The sequence below is a fragment of the Oncorhynchus mykiss genome, chromosome 24 (assembly GCF_013265735.2).
Source record: "Oncorhynchus mykiss isolate Arlee chromosome 24, USDA_OmykA_1.1, whole genome shotgun sequence".
Taxonomy (NCBI): domain Eukaryota; kingdom Metazoa; phylum Chordata; class Actinopteri; order Salmoniformes; family Salmonidae; genus Oncorhynchus; species Oncorhynchus mykiss.
In genome coordinates, this window is record NC_048588.1 from 9,655,375 (window position 1) to 9,675,552 (window position 20,178).

At 44.5% G+C, this 20,178-nt stretch overlaps 1 protein-coding gene across 1 annotated transcript in view; it reads right to left on the reverse strand.

Annotated features, from left to right (window-relative positions):
• Positions 1–2,596: 2,596 nt before the first annotated feature.
• dpf1 (D4, zinc and double PHD fingers family 1) overlaps positions 2,597–20,178 on the reverse strand; it is a 72,343-nt gene continuing 54,761 nt past the window's right edge. The window contains exons 9-12 of the mRNA XM_036961761.1: positions 8,296–8,415; positions 8,086–8,198; positions 6,547–6,628; positions 2,597–6,190 (exon numbers count right to left, since the gene is read on the reverse strand). Coding sequence (XP_036817656.1) covers positions 6,120–6,190; positions 6,547–6,628; positions 8,086–8,198; positions 8,296–8,415 — 386 coding nt within the window. The 3' untranslated portion in view covers positions 2,597–6,119. The remainder of the gene's footprint in view (positions 6,191–6,546; positions 6,629–8,085; positions 8,199–8,295; positions 8,416–20,178) is intronic.

Below are 20,178 nucleotides of genomic sequence, written 5' to 3' on the forward strand. Positions count from 1 at the left end.
GGTAGAGCTTTGACGAAGTAGTCAAAGTCGATGGCTAAGTCTTGGTTGTGTAACGCTAGTCTCACATGTTGGTTTCCCAGGCAAGGGTCAACCTGGCTAGATTCCTGGTCTGGTCCCACCCACATGGCACACACGTTCGCTCACAAACCCTAAGAGGCACAAGGGGAAAATAGTGCAGATCAGATTAGAGAGATCAAAACCAGGGAGTTAACCATGCATGTTTTTTTCCACAACCGTATGAGGACACTTAAATCATTTGATTATAAACTTGTTAATTCAGATTTACGGTATACGGTACAGTCTTAGATTTCTCATGTATAGTAAGTACTTTGCTTTGGCCGTGCCGTCTCAACATCTTTCATGTAAATCATTCACACCGTGTTACATTCAAAGCGGTAACTAGCTGTCATATATTGTGTCTGGTTGCTCCATTCACACAGACACAGTACTACAGTACATTGTAATGGGGGTTGGTGCTGCTCTTAAAGTTTGCCACTAGATGTCAGGTTTGTATCAGATGTTTGGGGGTGTAACGGGGAGACCTGGCTATATGTCCCATGGTCATCATGGTACAACATTCCAGAATGCAGGCAGTACCCGTACCAATTTCTACCCCCATATTTATCCACCGGGCATTGTTGTAGAATTGAAATGTGCTACATCTCAAGAGTGTAGATTTATTGTCTCGAGGATTCGGTTTTCCAGGAAAGCGAGCACACGGGACACACGGGCTGATGTTTGCCAGGCATTCATTTGCCGCTAAAAAAGCGTGAGTGACAAGTGAACACGATTTAAAGCTTAATAATGACAACTGTTTCTAACGACCCAGTTGTTAATTTGTCAAGACTGCCTTTCTGGATGTGAATAGGCTTTTCGTGACTCACAGGCCCACGTGCCTACATTGACATTGATCCTGGTCACTCAATTGATTGTCCCATTCCTTTTTAATTGCCTGTTGTCACTAATCACAAGGATTATGGATAAATAATGCGTATGGATCAGACCGGTTATTACTCTAGTAGTTGTCTGTGTGGACGCCAATGTTTTGTTGAGAAGTACTGCTATCCTAGTAAGTTGCAAGCCATTGTTATGTATACTGTAGAGTAAAATGTGTGTGTAGGACAGTACTGGCCACTGACTCTACCATAACTGTGCTTAGTTTTTTTTACATTTTAGTCATTTAGCAGATGCTCTTATCCAGAGCAACTTACAGTAGTGACTGCATACATTTTAATACTTTTTTCATACTGGTCCCCCGTGGGAATCAAACCCACAACCCTGGGGCTGCAAGCTCTACCAACGGAGCTGCTTGAGGGTTCCAAATCTTGAGCCCTTTCCACAAATTCCCATCTATCTACCTGTCTGCTAGGTTACTGCTGAACCTACAGTGGGCCATAGCTGGACTGAGTAAATCATTCAGAGCACTGTCTAAGTTCCTAATGTCCCAATGACTTGAGGAGACAAAAGGTGAGACGGCATTCCAGACTATTCTTTAAGCCTTATCAGCCTTAGACCAGACAGACAGAATAAAATAGGTAGCCTACATTTTAGGCACCCCCAATACCCCATTGCACCCCCTTCATTTCCCTCTTCTTTCCTAACGTCAATTCATTTAAGATATATTCATACATTTCCAATATATTTATGTATGAGCCCTCCCTCCCTCCCTCCCCACACCCCATTACTGTAATCCATCACTGTTCCATCATCCACCATGCAAACAGCCCCAGAGTTACCATGGCAACCACCCTGGGCCCAGCTATGCGCAGCTCTTCTCTGATTGGCTGGCACAGAGGCAGTCTGAGCCTGTCTGGTAGATGTGGTAATTGGCTGGGAGTCTCAACCCCCCCCCCCCCCCCCCCCCACCCCCTTTCACATACAGATACACACAAACACAAAACATGCATACAGTACTATAAACACACACACACACACACACACAAAAGCTTCACAGACATCCTTAGAGATGGAAGAGGGAGACAAGGGGTCAGAATAACGTGGGTAGGAAGAGAGGGGAATAGGCTAGTGGTAGTCTGTTGGATGGTTGGAGGGATTTACAGAATTTGGGATAAGGTGGAAGTGGGAATTTTGCCAAGGAACGGATGGAAGAATCAGTATCCAAGAATATATGTATTTTTATCTACACATTTCCCCCAAGGAAAAGAGTGTGCACTAGTGAAGATTCTGGTGGCCCTCTTTTTCTTGTGTGTTTTTTAAATGTATTTGGCTTCTGGAAGGTGAAGAATGGAATTCAGGATTTGTTTCACTTGCCAGGTCTCCAGGACTACAGTATGATAGATGCCTATTCTCCAATATATCAACATTGTAGCTCAAAGAGAACCTGTTTACTTTCAAGCTGTAAGAGGTTCAAGTAATGCAATCATACTTTGGTAGATCATTATATTTTGGGGAGAAAAGTGCACACGTGGGTTTATGGATCTAAGCTCCAAACCATCTATTGTAAATAACATATTTATGACACTTAACACATAATGGGATGAATTTTCAGCTTCTCTCATTTTCCTCAGAAATACACAAACATTGCTGGATTGGTGGGTGTTCAGAGGCTCCACACAGACACACACCACAGCAGACGTTTTCAGGAGTTACAACTTTTATTTATGATTGTTTGTAAATGAAAAAAGAAGTCAGGAGAGAAAAATGTGGGAAAATTGTGTGCCTGGAGAAAGACAGATGAATTTACAGTGAATGAATGACAGCTATGCAGTTGTAGTCAATATGTCAAAGTGTTCCCAGGTAGAGAAGGAAAAAACAACCCACGTGTCCAGGAAGATTTGATCTCCATCAGGGTAAATACGAACAAATTCATTTTATCCAATGTTTCTTTTTTTCCAACAGACAGTTACAAGAAAGGAAAATGTGCACACACTCACACAGGAATTTCTTATTTTGGTAATAAAAAGTGCAAGCAAGATCACAGCACGATAATTTACAAGAGGGCCAAAATCCTGCTTCTTTTGAGGACTGGCCAACAATCTTTCCATTCTAATCCCACCCCCAGTCTAAAGATGGGGAGGGAGTGAAGGATGCTGAGACGGAACAGGATAGATCACTGGGTGACCCCCTATCTTTCAGCTCAGTCTCCTGGGGGGGTGTCAAAGGTCATATCTGAGCTAGAGTCACCCCTCTTTCTGCAACTGCATCCTCTCAGAGAGTACAATCAAAGTAGTTTGACTCCACCACATCCTCTTAAGTGCCAGGAATAAATTCAGAAGTAAAGGCTTATTATCAGTGAGATCAGTTCACCTCACCCACTCAGAATCACGTCATCCCCTGGCTATTACCTCAGTACCGGCTCTGAACACAACTCTGATTGGATATTGGTGGGAAACTTAAATAAAAGGATGAAACCGTAATGTTGTGAAGGTTTTCACATTGTCCTTTTAATGGACAGACTCCTCAAAAGACAATCTATCATGACACATTCTACTGACACTACAGTCGGTAGAATGACATTCTGTCTCTCTGGCCGATCCTAGATCTGTGTGCTGTCTTACCAACTCTAAGGGTCATTGTCATGTGACAGCACAAACAGATCTGGGATCAGGCTACTGTCACTCAGGGCCAACTACAGTAGCAAGGACTGAGGCCTCAGCAGTACCCATTCTAACACAGTACACTAGTGTTAACTGTAGTCTTGGATGTATCGGCATGCAGCTTGTGTCATGGAGAGGAAGTTTGAAAAATAATAACCATCGACTGACTGTTTGTTTTTCTATGACCTCATTATTAGATTAAAGAGAATGTGTGCACCCCAAATGGGACCCTATTCCCTATGTGGTGCACTATTTTTCTACCAGAGCCCTTTGGCCACTGTTCAAAATAGTGCACTACAAAGAGGAAAGGGTGTAATTTGGAACAGAACCACTGACAGACAACGCCTTTAAGTCTGCCTGTGTCTCCCCACCACTCCCCCACCCCCTCTCTCTCTCTCTGTCACACACATAGACACACACACGTACACACACATGCCAAACAAACACACTGTGCAAAATGTTTGAAGTACAAAAACACCAACAAAAACAAATAAGAGAACAATTCTGAGAGAGAAGAGGTAAAAACATCCCTAGTTATTCGAAGGAAAAATAAATAAAGTAAATATCAAAATATGAAATCAAGATCATTTCTGGTATCACATGGCTAAAATGATGGTACATACATTTTGGGTAGCGCAAGTAGTGACCTTTTCCCCAACATGGCTGTGTGTGCTGGATCATACCATAGTAGAATATAAACACATACATTTGAGGAGTAGAGACATTACAAATATGGAGGCAAATATGATAACCACTTTTAAGTGCATTAAAATAGACAGAAATAGTATTTTTGAGTTCATATTTCGATGTGCACTGAGAGACGGTGAATTATGAAATTGCAATTAGTCTTTTTGATAGATGGAGAGAGTGACAATCTATTTACAGCAAAATGCCTCCCAACTTAAAGCTCTAGGAAGAGGAATCATTGGACCAATCAAAGTTGCAGCGTGATGCAATAGTCCAGTCAGATAGGCCACTGGGGGAGGGGACTTTGGGTTGAAAAAAAGACTTGTCTCAGTACAAGCTCACAAACACATGCTGGCGTCCCAGTTAGTAGAAGTCCTCTGCTTTTAGCTTACTCTTTGAAAGCACATTATATTACAAGGTCCTAGCACGCAAAGCAGTCTTGCAGATAGTAAAGCGCTCATTCTACTAGTTTTGATGACTTTTCACAAAAATGAGTTATCCTTCGAGAAAAAACAAGGGCTCGGAAGAGAGAAACGGCGCAAGCTGGCTTGAATTCGTTTGGTCCAACAGAAAACATAATACAGTAAGTCATGGTGGTGTTTCTAGGAATCAGAAGCCCCTCCCCTTCCTGCTCCCCGACCCTGCCATAGGTCCTGCCTAGCACCTGGTTGGCTACGGTTGGCTCTCACTTCCACACAGTTTTAGGAGGGCACATTTACCCTCACACACACACACACACACACACACACACACACACATACAGATGGACACACACACACACTCAACTTTACCCAAATGGGTCAACAAACACATTATTGCGAATTAAGTGTGCTTTCTTAAATACATTTTATCCTTAAAATATCTTTAAAAACTATAATGTTAACACCATGCAAATAAAGTTTAAAAAAAAAAGAAATTTGGGCCCTGTATTTTTGACAAGGCCAGACATTAAAATCTGCATTGTCCACACTTAAAACATACCTACATTCTTGCTACACACACAGCCAAAATACACCAAGCTCCACCAAAGTCATAGCAGTCTCATGTTGGCTTTTTCAGTTTTTTTTTTAAGGAAATGAAGGTAACAAGAAGTTCATAGTTGGGGAAAACATTTGCTCTAATTCATTCTTTTTTTGGACACACAATTTGATCTAAGTGGCTGATGGCAGAGTGACAACCTCTCCACTCCCTCTCCTCTGCAAATGTCATCAAGCCACAATAGCTCCGGGCGATGGTATCAATCCCAGAGTACTTCACTGTCAAAGGCTGAAGTAGAGTGAGTGGAGGCACCATGTGGGAGGAAGGGGGCGGGGCTGCAGCTGTTTAAACCTAACGAGGAGTCTAGGCGTCACTACGGCCTGCCTCTCCCTCTCCGTGTGTACTCCACTGCCAGGGCCACAGCCGAGCTATGGTAGTATAGGGCCACAGTGGCAGCTGATGCTCATTAAGGCTCCTCTAAGGACCCTTCACAGGAGAGAAAGTGCCCTTGTGGGCTGTTGATAAACGGCTCTTCGGAGACAGAAGGTGAAGGGCCAGTTAGACTATTGATGATCAGATGCTCTCCCTGATGCTGCTGGGGTAAAAGGTGGTTCATCCTGGGCCCGAGGTGGAGGGGACTCCAGCGGCAGGTGGCTGGGACTCAGCAGGGACAGACAGGGACAGACCTGGATGGAGCATGGTGCACCCTGGGAAGTACATGCTTCCATTGACGTTAAAACAGCTGGGGCTGGGAGACCTGACGACAGGAGAGATGGACGGACATCTGTTGTTGTTTCAAAGAGGAGGAAAAACTGCAGGGGCTTGGGGGAGTCTTCTCATATTGTAGTAGGTCCGTTTGCCATGTTTGGGGGGGGGGGGGGGGTGTAGCGTGGTAGATTAGGTCAGGGTGATGTAGGCCGAGGCCTTCTCTTTAAGCTGCCGCAGACACAGATGGCAACTCCAGCTCCCTGGAAGATCAACAGTTCACAAGTTCACTGGTTACTGGAAAGCCCAAGGGTTAATCCTAGCAGAATAAATGAACACTGTAAATTGAACACTGGCTGACTGTTGCGAGTGCAACCCCACGTACTGTGGTCAAACAGCGTGGGAGATTTGCAATCTCTTAGCCATGTCAAGTGGACATGCTGATGACACACGCACATGCACTTTCACCTTATAATTCACCAACTGTATAAGTGACATTATGAACCCAGCCATTGCATGGTCATCAATTACCGACAATATGCCAGCCTAGGTATCCTATACAGTATTCTATAGGACTACACTAGGCCTATATCCTCCACATATCCTGTAGTGTACCTACCCTCTGGGGGCTCCGCCATAGGGGGGCTCAGGCAATACATATGGTAGCCTCTGTCACAGTCATCACAGAATAGTAACTGATCCTGGAACAAGGGAACACACAAACACAAATAATGGTATGTCATTATCAATCAGATATAGGAGCAAATATGTATCTGTAATGTTTAACCAGATTAACACACTACACCTACCACACATAGGCCCGGATTTGCTGCGTGTTTGCGCCCATTTTATTTCAGTGTGGTAGTAACCTTCCCTTTACCCGTTTGATCTGTCCCCAATATTGAATTCCCTGTTGTAAAAACAGGTGCCATTGGGTGTTACTCCTACTGGAGGAGGAGAGTCCAGGCGAGGTATGTGTTGGGGTAAATGGAGAGTGGGATATACACTAAACAAAAATATAAAGTGTTGGTCCCATGTTTCATGAGCTGAAATAAAAGATCCCAGAAATGTTCCATAAGCACAAAAAGCTTATTTCTTCAAATTCTGTGAACACATTTGTTTACATCCCTGTCAGTGAGCATTTCTCCTTTGCTAAGATAATCCATCCACCTGACAGGTGTGACATATCAAGAAGCTGATTAAACAGCATGATCATTACACAGGTGCACCTTGTGCCGGGGACAATAAAAAAAGCCGCTCTAAAATGTGCCGTTTGGTCCCAACACAATGCCACAGCAATTGGCATGTTGAATGTAGGAATGTTGACCAGAGCTGTTGCCGGAGAATAACATTTTCATTTCTACAATAAGCCGCCTCCCACGTAGTTTTTTTGGGCAGTACATCCAGCCGGCCTCACATTCGCGGACCACGTGTATGGCGCCGTGTTGGTGAGCGGTTTGCTGATGTCAACGTTGTGAACAGAGTGCCCCATGGCGGCGGTGGGGTTATGGTATGGGCAGGCATAAGCTACAAACAGAATTGCATTTTATCGATGGCAATTTGAATGCACAGAGTTACCGTGACAAGATCCTGAGGCCCATTTTTGTGCCACTCATCCGCCGCCATCACCTCATGTTTCAGCATGATAATGCACGGCACCATGTCGCAAGGATCTGGACACAATTCCTGGAAAATGTCCCAGTTCTTCCATGGCCTGCATACTCACCAGACTTGTCACCCAACAAGCATGTTTGGGATGCTCTGGAGCGTTGTGTACAACAGCGTGTTCCAGTTCCACCAACATCCAGAAACTTCACACAGCCATTGAAGAGGAGTGGGACAACATTCCACAGGCCACAATCAACAGCCTGATCAACTCTATGCGAAGGAGATGTGTCACGCTGCATGAGACAAATGGTGATTTTCTGATCCAGATACCTTTTTTATGGTATCTGTGACCAACAGATGCATATCTTTATTGCCAGTCATATGAAATCCATAGATTAGGGCCTAATGAATTTATTTCAATTGACTGATTTCCTCATACGAACTGTAACTCAGTAAAGTCTTGGAAATTGTTGCATGTTGCATGATGTTTTGGGAGTATGAAGGGGTGTGTTTGCGCATGCGTGCTTGTGCGCATGCGTGTGGCACTCACGTCATTCTCGGAGGTGCCACACAAGCTGCAGGACTTGCACTCGATACACTGCCAGCGGTAGGTCCGTACTGCTGCCGTCATGTTGACTGTGAACTGCAGGCAGGACGGGTGGCCTGGGGACACAGAGAACGACACACACACACACACACACAATGACACATTTAAAACCAACTAAAACCGGTGTCCATAGGAGTGTCTGTCTGTCCGTACCTGAGCGTCCACAGTCGGCACAGGAGATGAGGTCCTCGGGACAGCCGGTCTTCTTGGAGCCGCCCAGGCAGAAGTCACAGTAGCCGTTAGGGATGACCGACCCATCTGCAGCTTTCTTAGCTGCAATCACACAGGTGGAAAGGTTACATACGATAGAGCTCTTTCCCTAACAAACGCTCTCCTACAGAAAAGCTGCATATTACTCTTATATTCTATGCTCTGTTTTTTGGGATCCAGCAATTGTATGAAGCTCCATTGAGCACAGACCCAGAGCACTGAGTCTATGGCTGTGGTCTGTGGTTACTGATGACCTGCTACTGAAGCTGGTGTAGAGCTGAGGACTCAACAGGCTTAGAACTAGACTGATGTAGGAGGAACATCGCTGGTTTGGAGAGGGAAAGAGGAAGATAGAGAGAGAGAGAGAGAGAAAGCAATAATGAGGGAAAGAGGCAGAGACAGGAAACATTGAGTGAGATGGCGAATATGAGACTTCCAGCCAGCCAGACTGCAGAGCATCCCAGCTGGATAAGACTCTCCCTACTCCATATGTTGGTTTTGGTAAAGCAAGGAACAGGCCCGCTGAAGCCTGGGACTCGCCAGCTCGTGCTCAGCTAGGGATGGGAGGAGGAAGACGGGGAGGAAAATCCATTGGGAGGCCCAGGGGTCTGTTTAATATTGTCAAAGGAGTGGTGGGGGGGGGGGGGGGGGGGGGGGGGGGGCTGGTACAGACCTGCTGTGCGTCAAGCGGCAGGTGCGCGGTGGGAAGCCATTTTAGAATAACCATTAAAGGAGAGGAAAGTCTCCCTGCATGCATCCTCTCAGTCTCACTGACTGCAGTCGATTGCATAATACCTTTAATAGATCTGATCACGTAACCAGGACAGTCTATTTGTATATGTCCTTTTTTCCTGTATTAAGATGTAATGCAATGGACAGGAACGTCACAATGACTCACCAGTGGCGCACGTAAGACAGATGAAGACAAACCGACATACAGTATACTAGACAACACACACAGGAATTCATCTCGAATACATAAACCCACACGCACACACAGCAGTGTTCATGGTGGAGTAATCAGCGGCTGTGTGGTGTGTGATTTGGAGAGCCAGGACCCTCATTAATCCAGCCCAGGGTGGATTGTGGCTGGGGGAGGGGTGGAGGGGAGATTGAGTTTTCTACTCCAGAGGGCTGGTCTGTAATCCCTAGTGGAAAAAAAAAAAAAAAAAACTCTGATCAGGATGGGAGGGGGGGGGCACAAAAGAAGAGAGGAGCTGTCCATGGTACCAGCGCAGCAGCCAGCTCTGTACTGAATTGTATAATGATGAGCAGTAATGTACAGTGGAGTGGAACATTACGTACAATCAGGGGACTGTGGCAAACATACCACTATCCCCACGTTCGTCTACAACACTTGGGCACAGAGGTATGTATGGTCTACATACAATATGTACATATTTTATGCATGTAGGTTCATTCATTAAATATGTCACTTTGAGTTGAAGAAAAAAGAAAAAGCCTTTGGCTCTCTCTGTCTTTTATTTCAACAGACTACCGCTGACTCTGCTTTACCACAGTCCCTGATGGGCAAAACTGTATGTACACACACACAGTTACATAAAAGTATATGCCAAACGGCACACACTACAAACAGGGCTGCTCTCGGGCTCTGCGGACCGTGAGGCTGTGAGGACCCTTGAGAGTGAATCAGCAGGCCCTGACACATCTGTGAGTGAGCAGGCTGCCCGCTGGCCTGCCTGCTCAGAAAGGAAAGCCCATCGATGATTAAATGCCTGAGGCCTTGCTTAAAGTCTGAGATGCTAACCTGAGGTAGTACATCCTTGAGACGGACAGAGAAAGAGAGAGAGGGATTGAAAAAGAGAGCGAGAGAGGGGAGGGAGACGGATGAAAGCGAGGGTGGGAGGGAGAGCGAGACAGAGACATACAGACCAAACCAGACAGAGAGACAGAGACATACAGACCAAACCAGACAGAGAGACAGAGACATACAGACCAAACCAGACAGAGAGACAGAGACATACAGACCAAACCAGACAGAGAGACAGAGACATACAGACCAAACCAGACAGAGACATACAGACCAAACCAGACAGAGAGACAGAGACATACAGACCAAACCAGACAGAGAGACAGAGACAGAGACATACAGACCAAACCAGACAGAGCGACAGAGACATACAGACCAAACCAGACAGAGAGACAGAGACATACAGACTAAACCAGATAGAGACATACAGACCAAACTAGACAGAGAGACAGAAACATACAGACCAAACCAGACAGAGAGACAGAGACATACAGACCAAACCAGACAGAGCGACAGAGACATACAGACCAAACCAGACAGAGAGACAGAGACATACAGACCAAACCAGACAGAGAGACAGAGACATATAGACCAAACCAGACAGAGACAGAGACATACAGACCAAACCAGACAGAGAGACAGAGACATACAGACCAAACCAGACAGAGAGACAGAGACATACAGACCAAACCAGACAGAGAGACAGAAACATACAGACCAAACCAGACAGAGAGACAGAGACATACAGACCAAACCAGACAGAGAGACAGAGACATACAGACCAAACCAGACAGAGACATACAGACCAAACCAGACAGAGAGACAGAGACATACAGACCAAACCAGACAGAGAGACAGAGACATATAGACCAAACCAGACAGAGAGACAGAGACATACAGACCAAACCAGACATAGACATACAGACCAAACCAGACAGAGAGACATAGACATACAGACCAAACCAGACAGAGACATACAGACCAAACCAGACAGAGAGACAGAGACATACAGACCAAACCAGACAGAGAGACAGAGACATACAGACCAAACCAGACATACAGACCAAACCAGACATACAGACCAAACCAGACATACAGACCAAACCAGACAGACAGACCAAACCAGACAGACAGACAGACAGACAGACAGACAGACAGACAGACAGACAAAGAACATGTGCGAGAGCGGTAGCACGTTCCTGAGGTTGTCAAGGGTGATACACACCTCCCTCCCTCCATCTCAACTCCAGCTCCACCTTTCCTGTAACACCCCTCCAATTACTGGGAGAATACAGGCAGAACAGCACACTTCACAGCTTTTAAGTGTGTCTCGGGAACCCACTGGGAATTAGGGGAGAGAGATGAATCCTCAAACACCCCCCTCATATCTCCCCCTTCCCTTCCGTTCCCTTCTCTCGCTTTCTCTCCCCCTATCTCTGTCCTCTCTTCGCCTACCTATCTCTCTCTCTAAGTATAAGCTTCTCTACCTCTCTTCCTCTCCCCTCTGCCTCTCTCACGCTCTCTATCCCCTCTCTCTTCCTCTTTTCCAATCTCTCACTCTCCCGGTCTCTCTCCAGCCCTCTCTCTCTCTCTCTCTCCGCGCTCTCCTTTTTCTCTCCAACTCACTCTCCCTTTCTCACTCCCTCATTCTCAATACAGCCTGCTCCTGGAGTTTTCACAATCTCATTCTAGCACAATCTCTAGCCTAAGAGCCATACCGCACTGGCTGGTCGATAAAGTGGCCACAGCCTTATCGAATTAGCACTTCCGCAGGAATACCCACAAGCACCTGTTGCCTGCTCTCACTTTCTCTGTTTCTCACTCTCCTCCACACTTTCATTCCTTCTTTTGCTCTCTCACCCATGTCTCTTCACTCTGTTTTCTGAACATACAATGAACATAAACCTATTCACACAGGTCCAAACATACAGCACAATGAACATAACCCTATTCACACAGGTCCAAACATACAGCACAATGAACATAAACCTATTCACACAGGTCCAAACATATAGCACAATGAACATAAACCTATTCACACAGGTCCAAACATACAGCACATTGAGCTGAAACTCATACACAGGCCCAACTATTAGATAGCTTAGCTTAGTTAGTGTGGTTTTGCACCTGACAATAAAACAGGGTTTTACTAAAGCAATCCTACTAGTCTAGGGTTAACCAGTGATGATCCTGGGACACAGATCAGCTCCTAGTCTCACCTACACACTGCCGTCCCCACAACACAAAACACATTCCAGCATGGCAGGGGAGCAAATAGAACAGAAGAGGAGAGAGGAGGAGGAGGAGAGGAAGAGGGGACAGGAAGAGGAAGAGGGGAGAGGAAGTGGGGAGAGGAAGATGAGGAGGAAGAGGAGAGAGGAAGATGAGGAGGATGGAGAGGAAGATGAGGAGGAAGAGGAGAGAGAAATATGATGAGGAAGAGGGGAGAGGAAGAGGAAGAGGAGGAGGAAGAGGAGAGAGGAAGATGGGGAGAAAGAGGAGAGGAAGATGAGGAGGAAGAGAGGAAGATGAGGAGGAAGATAGGAGAGGAAGAGGAGAGAGGAAGGGCAGAGCACGAAGAGGAGAGGGGAAGTGAAGACGTGGCTGCTCTTGTGTCAAAGCATCAGGTTGAAAACACACACTCTGCACTCCTGTCGCCAGGCTGGTTAATGAGGGGAGCACCACACCAGGACACACATACAGATACACACTAATATAACGTATACATACACTCACATTCACAGACAATACACGCACAAGCCCACCGAGACAAACGCACGCACAAACACACAAGATTTATAGCCAGCATGTCTTTGCATAATAACTTTTAAAGGCTTGTTCCACTCCCAACCCCCACCCTCTCTCTTTAACGTGACGAATGGGAGTCCCTCTGCCCCCAATCCATCCTTCAGTATCAGCTCTCATCCAATGCGTACACACACTAGGGCTGTGACGGTCATGGAATTTTGGATGACAGTTATAGTGTTTTTGTTTTCCACACATTTTCTCCTCTCCTCTGCTACACCATATGAAAGCCCTGTACTGTTTTTGAATGGGCGTCAAGCTTATATCATCAAATTCATGCAAACGGGGTCATTTAAGGCATGTATTCATCGATTAAGGTTTTTGATTATGAGAAAATAATAATAATAACGCAATCAAAAACCTTCATGAAAGGCATCAGGTAGAAGTAAATTAATACACGAGTATGAATATAATTGTACATATACACTACCGTTCAAAAGTTTGGGGTCACTTAGAAATGTCCTTGTTTTTGAAAGGAAAGCACATTTTCTGTTCATTAAAATAACATCAAATTGATCAGAAATACAGTGTAGACATTGTTAATGTTGTAAATGACTATTGTAGCTGGAAACGGCAGATTTTTTATGGAATATCTACATAGGTGTACAGAGGCCCATTATCAGCAACCATCACTCCTGTGTTTCGATAGCACGTTGTGTTAGCTAATCCAAGTCTATCATTTTAAAAGGCTAATTGATCATTAGAAAACTCTTTTGTTAGCACAGCTGAACACTGTTGTCCTGATTAAAGAAGCAATAAAACTGTCCTTCTATAGACCAGTTGAGTATCTGGAGCATCAGCTTTTGTGGGTTAGATTACAGGCTCAAAATGGCCAGAAACAAATAACTTTCTTCTGAAACTCGTCAGTCTATTCTTGTTCTGAGAAATGAAGACCATTCCATGCGGGGAATTGCCAAGAAATTGAAGATCTCGTACAATGCTGTGTACTACTCCCTTCACAGAACAGTGCAAACTGGCCCTAACCAGAACAGAAAGAGGGGTGGGAGGCCCCGGTGCACAACTGAATAAGATGGCAAGTACATTAGAGTGTCTAGTTTGAAAAACAAACGCCTCACAAGTCCTCAACTGGCAGCTTCATTAAATAGTACCCTCAAAACACCAGTCTCAACGTCCACAGTGAAGCGGCGACTCCGGGATGCTGGCCTTCTAGGCAGAATTGCAAAGAAAAAGCCATATCTCAGACTGGCCAATAAAAATAAAATATTAAGATGGGCAAAAGAACACAGACACTGGACAGAGGAACTCATCCCGGAGTCGCCTCTTCACTGTAGACGCTGAGACTGGTGTTTTGCGGACACTTAATTTGCGCTGTTCTGAGAAGGGAGTAATACACAGCGTTGTACAAGATCTTCAGTTTCTTGGCAATTTCTCACATGGAATAGCCTTCATTTCTCAGAACAAGAACAGTTTTATTGCTTCTTTAAATCAGGACAACAGTGTTCAGCTGTGCTAACAATTGCAAAAGGGTTTTCTAATGATCAATTAGCCTTTTAAAATGATATACTTGGATTAGCTAACACAACGTGCCATTGGAACACAGGAGTGATGGTTGCTGATAATGGGCCTCTCTCTGTACGCCTATGTAGATATTCCATAAATCAGCCGTTTCCAGCTCCAATAGTCACTTACAACATCAATAATGTCTACACTGTATTTCTAATCAATTTTATGTTGTTTTAAATGGACAAAAAAATGTGCTTTCCTTTCAAAAACAAGGACATTTCTAAGTGACCCCAAACTTTTGAACGGTAGTGTAATGGTTACGTTTTCATGAATTTGATGATATAAGCTTGAGCTGGGAGGGCGTTGCCTAGGCAACCGAAGACTTGTTTGATACAACACCTCGCTTATTTCAGCAAGGAGCAACAAAGTTTCATCATGTTGGAGTCCATGTTACAGCAGAAATGGCCGTCCAGTCTTCAGCAAGCAGTTAAAAAGAAAGAAAAGGTTATGACGATTCCTTTATATTCATGATGATCTTCATCCATAACTGTGGCGCTAACACACACACACACACACACACACACACACACACACACACACACACACAGAGAGAGACAATGGATCCAGTATTACGCAGGGAGAGAGACCGAGTCAGTCAGACGAAGAGTGTCAGTCACAGATGAGATATCTCATGAGGAACGTTTCCTCTTTCTCATCCTGTCTGTGCTTCTCTCTTTCACAGAGGAAATTAGATTTTTTTTCCCCCCTGCAATCGTCTATTGTCACACAAATACCTACACCATCTGTCTCCACCTCCTTTTCCCATTCCCTATCTCTTCCTCGCTATTAAACACACATGCACGCACACACAAACACACCAGCAAGACGCAATGCAATAACATGCTCGTTTCTCTTCCCTGTCCAGTCAGTAGGTTGCGTAAGTCCCAGTGCATTGTGGGTCTGAAACAGAATGACATTGTAAAGCGAGAGGACGGTGGAGATTTTGGTGCATAATAAAACTTGATCTTTGGCTGCACTGTAATCACACTGACCTGCACACACTACGGGGCGGCAGGTAGCCTAGTGGTTAGAGCGTTGGACAAGTAACCGAAAGGTTGCAAGATCGGATCCCTGAGATGACAAGGTACAAATCTGTCGTTCTGCCCCTGAACAAGGCAGTTAACCCACCATTCCTAGGCTGTCATTGTAAATAAGAATTTGTTCTTAACTGACTTGCCAGGTTAAGTAAAGGTTCAATTTTTTTCATTTTGAATAAAATGGCAGCATAAGAGGCTCACTCTGTCTGTAGCAAATACACAAACAGTACATACAAATGTATTTATTTATATATATACTGTATATACACAGTACCAGTCAAAAGTTTGTACACACCTTCTCATTCAAGGGTGTTTCTTTATTTGACCTATTTTCTGCATGTGTGGTTACCATCGTGAAGCATGGAGGAGGTGGTGTGATTATATGGGTGTGCTTTGCTGGTGACACTATCAGTGATTTATTTAGAATTCAAGGCACACTTAACCAGCATGGCTACCACAGCATTCTACAGTGATACGCCATCCCATCTGGTTTGCGCTTAGTGGGACTATCATTTGTTTTTCAACAGGACAATGACCCAAAACACACCTCCAGGCTGTGTAAGGGCTATTTGACCAAGAATGAGAGCGATAGAGTGCTGCATCAGATGACCTGGCCTCCACAATCACCCGACCTCAACTCAATTGAGATGGTTTGGGATGAGATGGACCGCAGAGTGAAAGAAAAGCAGCCAACAAGTGCTCAGCATATGTGGGAACTCCTTCAAGACTGTTGGAAAAGCATGCCAGGTGAAGCTGGTTGAGAGAATGCCAAGAGTGTGCAAAGCTATCATCAAGGCAAAGGGTGGCTACTTTGAAGAATCTCAAATACAAGATATATTTTGATTTGTTTAACACTTTTTTGGTCATAGTTTTGATGTCTTCACTATTATTCTACAATGTAAAATCCTGTTTAAAAAGCCCCTAAACTCAGACTCTTAGCCGCAGTTAGGTCCCATTGTCTGACCCGCCCAATCAATACTGAGGAAACGCTGGAACTTAGACAGCAACATAGGTATACAGTACAGTACATATAAGATATCCTAGTAAGATATAGGTTGTTTGTTTGTGTGTGTGTGTGTCTAGGCTCCGACAGACAGACATGTTTTCATGAGCAGGATGGGGGGGGTTATACTAAGATAGCCAAATGACTGAGGATCCAATCCTAACCCGGCAGGCCTCTCCTCTGTTAATACAGAATACCAAATGAAGCAGTGCAATATCAGCCTGCCTTCTCCCTGTCTGGGGTAATATATATGATAAATCATAAAGAGAATTCTTTACTCTCACTCTCCTTCTTTCACTCTCTCTCTCTCTCGCTTTCTTCTTTCTGTTGCATTTAATGAACTCCTCTGCCCCCTCCGTTTCAACCCCTCCAAAGCCAAATTTCACTCCCTCCCCTCTTCCCCTCCCTACTCAATGTACATAACAACATACTCTTTAGGAGGGAACCCAGCCTGTCACTATAGCAACCGGATTGCTAGGCAACAGCCGTTTTCTCTTCCTGCTTTGTTGCAGTAGAGGAGGCAGTGCAGTGGCGGGGCGGCAGGCAGCGTGAGCTGGTCTAGCTATGTAGGAAGCTACTGTACCGGCACTGGCACCAGCATGTGGAAAGTTCAGGAGGAAACCAGACCAGAATTACAGCTAAAGGTGATGGTTGAGGTTGAGGAAGTAACTTGGTAAAGTCCAGAATGGTCTTCGCTCTGATAAGAGGCATTCCTTACCATGGTGGGGCAATCTGGTAGACAAAGTCCCAGCCCCGTTTACAGCAAGCAAAGGACTGAGCAACTGGGACTGACTATGCTGATCATGTAGTGTGTTCAGGTGGTGTGTTTTGTTTGTTCCGGGTGCGTGTTGTCGTGACGGTACTGCCCCGCCCCCACCACCCATGTCCTCTCTCAGCCTGCATCACTACTCAGTCTCCTCCATAGGCTACTCTGTCCTGTACCTGTCTGCTACAGTACGGACACAATGACTAGCCAGGACAAACTCATTTTTCAGAATTTCACTTATAGCATCAAAATCAATAAATCAGAGCAAGTTTTTGGGGTTCATTCAGTAGTTTTTACCTGATTAAGTTGATTAATGTGGGGAAAAAAATGTTAAAAGTACGATTATAGATTCCTCAAACATAAGTTGAAAATTATACTGTTGCTGCTTCCTGTTTTTTATACAGTTGAAGTGGGAAGTTTACATACACTTAGGTTGGAGTCATTAAAACGTGTTTTTCAACCACTCCACACATTTCTTGTTAACAAACTATAGTTTTGGCAAGTCGGTTAGGACATCGACTTTGTGCAAGACACAAGTCATTTTTCCAACAATTGTTTACAGACAGATTATTTCATAATTCACTGTATCACAATTCCAGTGGGTCAGAAGTTTACATACACTAAGTTGACTGTGCCTTTAAACAGCTTGGAAAATTCCAGAAAATCATGTCATGGCTTTAGAACTTCTGATACGTTAATTGACATCATTTGAGTCAATTGGAGGTTTAACTGTGCATGTATTTCAAGGCCTACCTTCAAACTCAGTGCCTCTTTGCTTGACATCATGGGAAAATCTAAAGAAATCAGCCAAGACCTCAGAAGAAAAATGTAGACCTCCACAAGTCTGGTTCATCCTTGGGAGCAATATTCAAACGCCTGAAGGTACCACGTTCATCTGTACAACGTTCATCTGTACAAACAATAGTACGCAAGTATGAACACCATGGGACCACGCAGCCGTCATACCGTTCAGGAAGGAGACGCGTTCTGTGTCCTAGAGATGAACGTACTTTGGTGCGAAAAGTGCAAATCAATTCCAGAACAACAGCAAAGGACCGGATCAATTATCTGGCAACACCTATGGTGGACATTCCGGCAGTCAGCATGCCAATTGCACGCTCTCTCAAAACTTGAGACATCTGTGGCATTGTTTTGTGATAAAACTGCAGATTTTAGAGTAACCGTGTATGGTCCCCAGCACAAGGTGCACCTGTGTAATTATCATGCTGTTTAATCAGCTTCTTGATATGCCACACATGTCAGGTGGATGGATTATCTTGGTAAATGAAAAATGCTCACTAACAGGGATGTTAACAAATGTGTTCACAACATTTTAGAGAAATAAGCTTTTTGTGCGAATGGAAAATATATGGGATCTTATTATTTCAGCTCATGAAACATGGGACCAACACTTTACATGTTGTGTTTATATATTTGTTCAGTATCTGTTTAAATAAATATATTTAGTTTTATCTTGATGACCATAAACTGTTATATTAACATCAACAATCTGAGGTCAAAATCACTCAATTGTAAATGCGAGTTTGTGTAACACAAACTGTCCACATTAGCGCATTATAAAATCATTTAATATGGCAAAATAATTCAACTTGTCCATTTTGGATGATAGTATATGTTGCCCACTCACAAAATATTGCAACAACTACATACAATTGAACTGGGCGCTCTAGACTGGAGCTTCTATAGTGTCTGTGCAGCTGCCTTAACGTTCGCCGTCCCTACAATGACACAGTGACACAGGCCCTCCACTGTCACTGTCACCAGACTCTCATTAAAAAGACCACTCGCTCTCTCTTACTGCAGGACTTTCATCACATGTGAATAGGCTGGAACAGAACCAACCACCAGACTCCATAGATCTCATTCCACATGTAGTATTCTACCCCACAGACAGACAGAGAAAGCGAGAAAAAGAGAAAGAGAACAGAGACAGCCAGGACGCCATTTTAGGTTTGATACATAATTAATTTTGTCCTTATAGCTGATCACAAGGATTCCTTCTCACAGTGGCGGAGCAAGGTGAGCGAAGCCATTTTGTGAGCGAGGTGAAACTGGGAAAGAATTTAAAATAAATAAATATATAAAAAAAGAAAAACAGGAACAAAAGGACGCTGACCTTCAAAGGGCTCAATTACATGTTACACCTCTCCATCCCTCCATCCCCCCATCCCTCCATCCCCCCCTCCTGCTCTCACTCCTCCGACCGTCTGTCCGTCCAGATAAACCAGACTCGGAATCTCAATTCTGTTTTGGGGAGAGGACTTAACGAGAACTGGCTTGACTCTTTCTGCTCACAAAACCAATTTTCAGGTGCACACCAGAGGGCCGACCTCTAAAGTAAACACCCCTCCCTCCCCTCCTCAATCCCCCGTCACATCAATGCCCAAAACCAGCCCCCACCCCCCACCCCCCCACGCCTCTGTCACTTCATGAAGAAAAAAAAAATCGAGAGGCAGCCATGAATTTCTATGCTGCAGTTCAATTGAACAATCGGCTTCAAATCCTGCAATGGGAATAAATATTGAAAAAAATTGAAGGAAAAAAAACAAGCAATGGATAAATCACAAGACAAAAGCAGAGAGAAAGAAATGGAGAGGGAGAGAGAGAGAGAGAGAGAAAATCAGAGAGAAGAGGGAGAGGAAAGAAAGCATGGTGAACCGTGAGAGAGAGAGAGAGAGAGAGAGGGTCAGAGAGAAGAGGGAGAGGAAAGAAGGCATGGGTAACCGTGAGAGAGAGAGTCAGAGAGAAGAGGAGAGGAAAGAAAGCATGGTGAACCGTGAGAGAGAGGAGAGGGAAAGAGAGAATCTCATCTCCTTGTGGAATAATCTGTCATTCATCAAACTGATGGGAAACGGAGAGAGGGAGAGAGAGTCAGAGAGAAGAGGGAGAGGAAAGAAGG